Source organism: Prunus dulcis, chromosome 2 (assembly GCF_902201215.1).
Source record: "Prunus dulcis chromosome 2, ALMONDv2, whole genome shotgun sequence".
NCBI lineage: Eukaryota > Viridiplantae > Streptophyta > Magnoliopsida > Rosales > Rosaceae > Prunus > Prunus dulcis.
Window position 1 is genome coordinate 20,378,829 of NC_047651.1, and position 8,563 is coordinate 20,387,391.

At 36.0% G+C, this 8,563-nt stretch overlaps 2 protein-coding genes across 2 annotated transcripts; one reads left to right on the forward strand and one right to left on the reverse strand.

Moving 5' to 3' along the window:
* Positions 1-4,092: 4,092 nt before the first annotated feature.
* On the reverse strand, positions 4,093-5,025 carry LOC117618350 (probable F-box protein At1g44080). The gene has a single exon (XM_034347939.1). It carries the CDS (start codon positions 5,023-5,025, stop codon positions 4,093-4,095), a length of 933 nt encoding a protein of 310 aa, XP_034203830.1.
* A 1,968-nt stretch (positions 5,026-6,993) lies between these two features.
* Positions 6,994-8,536, forward strand: LOC117617152 (ubiquitin-conjugating enzyme E2 20-like). The gene is made up of 4 exons (XM_034346427.1): positions 6,994-7,252; positions 7,909-7,972; positions 8,051-8,110; positions 8,375-8,536. The coding sequence occupies exons 1-4, from the start codon at positions 7,022-7,024 to the stop codon at positions 8,428-8,430; spliced, it is 411 nt and encodes a 136-aa protein (XP_034202318.1). The 5' UTR covers positions 6,994-7,021; the 3' UTR covers positions 8,431-8,536.
* The last annotated feature ends 27 nt before the right edge of the window (positions 8,537-8,563 follow it).

Below are 8,563 nucleotides of genomic sequence, written 5' to 3' on the forward strand. Positions count from 1 at the left end.
CGTAACGTACTAGTACTAGTAAATAACTGAGATAAAAATTCAATCTAATCCTAATTAGAAATGAAAAAAAAAACCCTAACTTGAGTAACTCCAACTTAACGTCTCTAGCAATTTTTCTTCTTCTTCTTCTTCCTTCTCTGCACGTCTCCTCCCCAAAATCTGAGGGCTCATCTTTTCTTTCCCCAATTCCCCCTAAACCCTAAACTTTCCCAATTGCAGGGAATGCACTTAGGTACGCCACATGATGCACTAACAGAGATATGCATATATAAAGCATCGATGGACTTGAAAAAGGCAACGCCAATGTGACTCCCACGAATTGAAGGACGTATATGCATTAAGGGCAAGGTGGGTTTGCCTTTGCTCACACGCACCAATGAGATAAGGGCCATAATATATGGCTCTATGGGTTCTGAGATTATTGGGAGGGCTTGTCTTCTTTTCCCAATTGCACATGTATTTTATCTATTTTCCTTTCTTTAGAACCTCTCTATAACCATTGATTTTCTGGATCCAACACTGATCCCTCCAAGCTTGGTTTTAGTGTTTTTTTTTTTTTTTTTCCTAATAGCAACCATGGAGAGCTTCAAATTCATAGTTCATAAACAATTTGCAACTTGTTCATCGGGTCCGGCTTCTACTAGATGTTTGTTGCTGAGTTCTTGTTTTTTTTGGAGCTTTGGGTGTTTTCTTGGTCATCCTGAATCTGTTCTTGTCCTGATTCATTGCTGGCCTGTATACTTCCAATGAAGTTTCATCTTTGACCAAGGAAAAACCCAAATATTAATTCCTATAACACTAGTCAAATGTATATTTGCGAATTAAAGATGAGAATTGAAATAGATGATAGCAAGAAAGACACATGTGCAATTGCGTGGAGAAGCTGGCTGCAGAGAAAGAATGAATGAATCCACCGGGGGGTGGGCGGGGGAGAGGGAGGGGGAGAGGTATTGCAGGAGTTAAGTTTCACGTTGTTGGTTTCCTGTTAGTTCAATTAGGTGTTTTTTTTTTCCTTTTTTAGTTATGAGAAAATTTGGATTTTGTGTTAAAGGTGATGTGTCAATTTAAAGTCCCTTATATTTTATTTTAATGATATGGCATATGCAAGAAAGAAGTCAAGCAAAAAATGGCCGAGAGAATCCAAACAAAGAATCCGGATCCATTTGGATTAGGCATTCTCTCTCTCTGCAACGCAAATAGCATTATTGTCATTGAAGTTGGGTTTTATCATTTTGTTTGATGGTGGTGATGTTGTCAAAGCTCGAAATGCATTTTTGTTTGATGGGAATGCATTTCATTTATATTGTCAAAACTCGATACGTTCACTCTCGCGCTATGATGTACGAGAAAGAAACCAACAGATATATGAGCACCCTACTTTAATTAATTTGAAACTTGTCATCCTATATTGAGTTCAATGAAAATAACATTGAGAATGAAATTGCAGCCTCCAAAACATAATTGTTACAATTTTTACCCCATGCCTCTTCGTCCATCCAATCTAGAAGAGTTAATTGAGAGACCTACCTATCTGGATCAGTTAAGAGTTAATTCCCAAAGGATTAGAACATTGGTCTCATCCGATGGCAATTAGGACACCCATTTAGATTAGGCATTATCTCTCTAACACAACACTAGTGCCAATAACATCACCAGCCCAACCCACCACCGTTTGGATTGGACACACATATAGTCAGGTAACGTTTGGATGCCAAGCAAGCATCTCTTTCAAATCCCATTTCCTCAAATTAGATTAATTTAGTGTAATTGTTTATCTATATGTGCCAATTGGTTTTCTTTTTTATTCTTTATTTTATTTTTAGAATTAAGAAAATATAATATGGGTAGTTGTGTTCCATAAAAATAGGAACTATTATCTGATTTTGTTTTTTAACAGTCCTGATCTCTTGGACCACAGGAGTTCAAGAGATTTGTGGTTACTCACCGTTAGATGTAAATTCAACGGTTCACTCATTCTTGCACTTCTTTTAAAAAAAAATTTTGAACCATTGAATTTACATCCAACGGTGGGTGACCACAAATCTCTTAGATTCCTGTGGTCCAAGAGATCGGGACAGTTGTTTTTAATTTTAATTTTTTTAATATAAAAAAGTGAATTTACCATACTATCCTCATTTAATTAATAATTTTAATTCTTAATATTTGTATTAACAAATAATATTTTCTGGTATTTTGAATATTTTATCATTCTCTGCCTTTTGCTTTATATGGAATATATTTATTTAAAAAGCTTGTGAGAAAGAAACTATACTCTTCATTGCAAACATTTACCCTCCAGAAAGTCAACATTTGTTAATTACTAGTAATCTTTGGTAAACACAATCAACTTGCAATATTAAGAAAAATAATAGACATATATTTTCTCCAATAGAATTTTGAAGAGGACTGAATGAGAGATATATGTAAACCGTGAAGAAATTGAGGATGATTGATGTAAGAAAAATAGTAAGGAGAGATAAAAGAAGCTCTTTACAGTTGAAAAGTTGGCAGAACCCAAATTGGTGGTCCATTGGCCATCTTCAGTAGGTCATGGCAACTGTGTGAAAAGCTCCGATCTTTGATGTTATACACCCCAAAATCATGAGGTTTATGAGTTTCATAAAATATGCATTCATTGTCACGATTAAAGTATATGCAATTTGACTGACATTATGAAATTTCTAAAACTAACACATATATTAAAGAGTTATCATCCAAAAAGATAGCAGCATCACCAAATGTCTTTTTATGAATCCACTTGCATTTTTTAAAATCGAATTTGAAAACCTCGAAGTTTGTTGTCACACGTTTGCGGACTTCATAGTCAAAATCAAGAGAGAGAGAGAGATGGTCGAATTTATTATCCAAATATGGTTTGGGAGGGTAACAATTGTTCTTATTCATGTTATTCCATTGTACATATTAGTTGACACACTTTGTGTTATTTATTTATATTTACAAATAAAACGTACCACTTTCACATGTAGCAGAAATAAGGTTGTAGTCAGGTTGAGAACACACTCGACCACAAAGTCAACCCCAGAGCTGGGTGTGGTGCACCCAACAACACGTTAATGCGCGTTATGAGACACATATGTGATTGTGTTTTAGTTTTTCACTTCAGTTAAGGGTGATATGCGTTAATTATAGGCTTGTTTGCCTTGTGATTATGTTTAAAAACTTGGATCATCACCTTTAGGAATTTATAAGAACTAGTTATTCATCTTCAGTAACACAAAGGTTTGTGCTGATATATAATGTATTATATTTTTAAATTTAAAGAAATGGATGCCTTCATTTGTATCCCTGACCCTGAGGTCCACTAGATAAACATTGGTATCGTAATATCATGTCCATGGGCTTCAAGGGGAGATTCGTGTGAAACCCAGCAGCACTGCGGCTGTTCTTCTGTTTTGTTTTTCTTGACCAGTTCCGATGAGTGGGTTTCTTATGTTTATATGGTTTATCAAAGTAGTCTACTTGTAATGAACTTTTGTTGATGAATATATAAAAACATCTGCATGATTTGTAATATGATATTCTCTTTTATCCTTGTAAGCTAACTAGGCTTTTAACTCCGATGAAATAATAAATAGTAGTTATAAGTTGCAGCCAACCTGTTTTAAATAAATGATTTATTGCCTCTGCTAAATACCATCTACTGGCTGGCTCTGGCTGTCCACTCTTCTATTAAAATATATGCATTAACTCAATTCCAAAAGAAAAATTAAAATAAGTTTTATACTAAGAACAAAATATGCATAAACTCAATGTCAAATAAGTATGATGTTACATGAAACGCTCAATCAAGGATTTCAACCAAATGAGATGCATGTACAGTCCAGTGATTGAAGAAAAAGAAAACAAAATGAAACAAATGACCAGTCTAAACAAAATATTAGACGCGCAAAACACCATCCTTCTGAAATTGTTCCAGACCAAGTTGTTCCATTTGAGCTTCCAATTGAGGACTCAAAAGCTTCGATTCGAGGATGATTGAAGTAACACAAAGGTTTTTAAATATCCAAATATTTTGAAAATATTCCAGCTCCAATGTAAGAAAAATTAGTAAGGGGAGATAGAAGAAGCTCTTTACAGTTGAAAAGTTGGGAGAACCCAAATTGGTGGTCGATCGGCCATCTTCAGTAGGGTCATTGCATCTGTCGTGTAAGGCTGTGAAAAGCTCCGATCTTTGATGTTATACACCCCAAAATCATGAGGTTTGACTGGGTAATTTTGTGTTCTTTCTCGATCAAAGTTGAAGTATATGCAATTTGGCTGACATCCTGAATACTCTGAAGCCAACACAGATATCGTAGAGTTATCACCCAAAAAGATAGCAACATCACCCAATGTCTTTTTCTGAATCCACTTACATTTTCCAAAGTCCAATTTGAAAATCTTGAAGTTTGTTGTCTCGCGTGTGCATGCTTCATGATCAAAATCAAAATACCTCATGACCATTATAAATTCCCCTTCGTTTAAATTCACGATATATGCCTTGCTTCTATATAACTTTAGTTGTTTCATCTCGTGTGCACTAATCTTTACATCTGAGTATGACTGAGTAGTAATATCAAAAGATAAAAGTTTGGTCCAAAAATCGACCGCATAAATTTTATTCTCAATGGAGACAACTTCTTGAATCAGCGAATACCTTTCATCAACAAAAGTCCACGTTGTGTCCTTGCCAAGTCTAATAAATGCTAATTGACACCTATCCTCGACTATGAGAGTAACAATGCATTCGCTTGCATTTAATATTGGGTCTGCAGAAATCGAAGCCTTGAAAACATAATTGTTACAATCTACAGCCCATGCCTCTTCGTCCATCCAATCTGGAAGAGTTAATTGAGGAAGACGAATGGTTGAGTTTTCTTTCTTTTTCATCCCTATGACCCTGAAGAACGGATTTATTAGGGTTATTGCAAAATTCTTCTCTACGACTATTAACCAACCTTTGGAAGACCCACAAAATCTCTTATTTGGCACTCTTACTTGCAAATCCAGTAGCTTGTCATCCATGACATTGTATACTCTCCATATATTTTTATTGCCGGTTGGAATCAAAAGCAGTGGAGGAGAACGATGACAACTTGACATCTTAGCAAATTGTTTTTGATTAGCCTTTGCCACACCGTGCCATGACATACAAACAATACTGGATTGCACATAGTCTAGCGGTGACGCTAATCTCTCAAAAACTAAACTCAAAAGATGGTGAGGCAATCCTGCCCAATCTAGAAGAAAAACAGAAGAAAAAAGAACGTTAGAGAGATAACAAGGAAGAAGAATGAAACGGTCCAAACTAGATTTTGGTTTATGTGTTAACTAAAACACCCTTGAAATAAAAACAGTGTTATTCACTTAATAATGAGTACAAATTGCAATAGCTACGCAAGAATTTGTTTAAGAAAACTAAAAGAAATAAGGAATATAAGAAGACAATAATTTGTTTGAGAAAATTTTACCTGAAGTCATACTCTAAAATCCAGAAGAAGAATTTTCTTACGTGCACCAAGAAGATTGAAAGAAGCTGCCCATTAATCACCAAATTTTCTTATTTGCTGAAAGACGTTGCTTTGAACGTAACGTACTACCCTTATTTATACCTGATTTCCTGTTCTATCCTCCTTTATTAAGGAATAGAATTACAATGCCCATAGGATTAGGAGACTAGGAGTTGCGCACTTAACCACAAGGGCAGGTTGAAGGCCAGTGGGAAATCCCATTTGGATTAGGCGCTCTCTCTCCCTCTCTCTCTCTCTCTCTCTCTAACATTTAGGCTTCTATATCGTATATCATGATTATCACGTACGGTCGAATATTCATCACCATTTGAACTAGCTCAATGAACTTATTGGAACCTTCATTCATATTTATTCACTAATAATGTCATGTATTTCTTTTCTTTTGCTTAGCTAATTAAATTAATAGCTCACGTATTTCATCAATGAGCTGATAGGATTGCTTAATTTATTCACACAGGGTACCTAATGACAACTAATTTTGACCTGATTAATAAACGTTGTTTTTCGTTTTCTCTACGGAAGACGAAAATCGCGGGAACAAATATAAATAGGGTCCAAAGAAAACGGACCTGTTCAATTCAACAACGCCTCACTTTCTCTTCCAAAACCTGAAAATTTGTTTTTTCTTTTCTTCAAACCAATTTTTTTTAATTTAAAAAAACAATAAAAAAAACTGCTTTCTTCTTCTTGTTCTTGGGTCTCAGTTTTTCCAAAATTAATATTCGTTACAGAACGTGACAAACTGCCGCCTCGGAAAATCCGTTTTTTTCTTTTTTCTTTTTTCTTTCTAGCTGGTTTTCATTTCTTGTTTGGTTTTTAATGAGAAAACCGCCTGATCAGGCGGCTCAGATTGATTCATTGACCACCTTCTTCGTCTGGTTTTTGGAGGGATTACTTTGAATCTGGACCAGAACTAGAACCTGAACCAGACCGGTCTGTTTTCTTTGTTCAGCTCTGGTTTTTCTCTTCTTGAGGTTCAAATATTTTCAGTTTTTGTTAATTAATTTCTCTTTCTTTGGGGTACCCATCGGAAATAGGTGGTGTTGCTTGATGATGATGATCAGATTTTTGGGTTGGGGACAGAGTTGAATGTGAATTGGTGTTTGCTTGGATGCTAGCTAGCTCATTTGGATTCTACAGCAAGAAAGTTCGATTTTTTACTCCAGGTACATAATATTTTATGATCTCTTCATTTATTTTACCCCTATTATCATAATATTTAGAATCCTCATATGAAACAAGTTTGGCATGCATGCGGGTCTTGATGCATGGTTGGAAAGTTGTAATCTTTACACAGTAGAAGGATATGTTGTTCTGTCGTAAAATTTTCTATGCTGATCAGTATCTTCTTGAAGTTTAACGTCTAATAGGAGTCCATTTGATGAATTGATGACCTTATTTCTTGTTACTTTTCATTTCAGTTATGAGACAAGTAACTCTTGGTTTTACTGACGTTTGTCCGTCCAACATCTATTGGTCCTTGTTTTCAGATGAGTGGAGGAGATCTTGGAGTATCGGCTTTTCCTGAAGGCGAGAGCATTTTTACATGGCTTGGCACAATTGAAGGTGGAAAAGGAACTATGTATGAGGGTTTATCCTACAAACTTTCTTTGCGTTTTCCTCTGGACTATCCTTTCAAGCCACCCCAAGTCAAGTTTGAGACAATGTGCTTCCATCCAAATGTTGATCAGTTTGGCAATATATGTCTTGATATTCTGCAGGTATTGATTGTTGTGTTAAAGAAACTGATATCAAGCTTTGTGCTAGCAAGGTCAAAGAGGATAAAGTGAGAGAAACAGCCTGTGTCTCTAATATGGAGAAGTTTTGATTGACCATTATGATGGTGACAGTGTCTCTTGTATCGAGGAGTTTGCTCCACCATGTGATGGTCTTCACTCTATAGTACTTGAGGTGTCTTATAGAAAACTAGAATCGGTTGGATAAATCTAAATGTTTGTTCACATGTCAATGCCTCTGACTTGGGGATGCTGGTAGTGTCCCTTACCCGGTGGTGCTGCAGTGCCCACATGTCTGTGTCCTTAATCCAAGGGCGCTGCAAACTCTGATAGTGTTATAACAGCACTATTGCTGCCGTGGCCATCTTCATCCAAAACTAACAAATACAACCCAAAAAAAAGACAAAAAACAAAAATGTAAGATCAGTATTTATGGGTATTTTGAGAAAAATTGATGGAAGAGTTGCATGATAACAACTTTTGTTGTGATGAGGGTGGGGAAAACAGATGTAGGGCAAGCAATTGATTGGTGATAATAATGTCATTCTACGAGTCTTATATTAATATTGGATTGAGTTTCCTTTATTTCACTTTCATGTACTCTTAAAGGGCTTATGTTGTTCTTGCAATACATGGCACAGGACAAGTGGTCTTCAGCGTACGATTGCAGGACTATACTTCTGTCCATTCAAAGTCTATTGGGAGGTAAACTTGCTCTTCTTTGCATGAAATTTCTCGTAAACTTCATTCATTCTTTTCTGACATTTTAGTTCTTACATGCAGAACCAAACCCGGAGAGTCCCCTCAACAGCTATGCTGCTGCTCTGTGGAATAATAAGGAAGGTTAGAAACTTTAGCTTTAATATTAGATGTTCTTAAACCTTCAACCACCTTGCAATTCATGCTAAGTTCAAGACTTTGTAGCATACGAATGCACCATGAGATTAATTGCTTTTACCACCTTAAGCTATAAAATGTCGTCTTGGTAAACTAATGTTCCAACTGGTATGCCATGGAATATGATGCCGGCGGATGAGAAAGTGCCAATTCTTCCTCAGTTGAACTGTGCAAACCTCTAATGCAACTCCTGTTTATTTTCTTGTACAGATTACAGAAAAATGGTCCACAAACAGTACTTTGCCGGAGAATCACTTGAGAGTTGATTTGTAGAATTCGCGATGGATCACAAAATGTCATGTGGCCTTTGATTTCTCTGTACAGCTCTGTGGAGGGGAAATGTTTGCAATGAAAAGTACAGTTTCTTTCTCATTGAATCCCAAGGCAACCAAATCCTTC

Bases quoted from the DNA above. Each gene is read 5' to 3' on its own strand.
- LOC117618350 (XM_034347939.1), bottom strand. From the start codon at position 5,025: ATGGATGACAAGCTACTGGATTTGCAAGTAAGAGTGCCAAATAAGAGA.
- LOC117617152 (XM_034346427.1), top strand. From the start codon at position 7,022: ATGAGTGGAGGAGATCTTGGAGTATCGGCTTTTCCTGAAGGCGAGAGC. The intron at 7,973-8,050 runs GTAAACTTGCTC...TCTTACATGCAG, and splicing joins CATTCAAAGTCTATTGGGAG to AACCAAACCCGGAGAGTCCC. The intron at 8,111-8,374 runs GTTAGAAACTTT...TTTCTTGTACAG, and splicing joins TCTGTGGAATAATAAGGAAG to ATTACAGAAAAATGGTCCAC.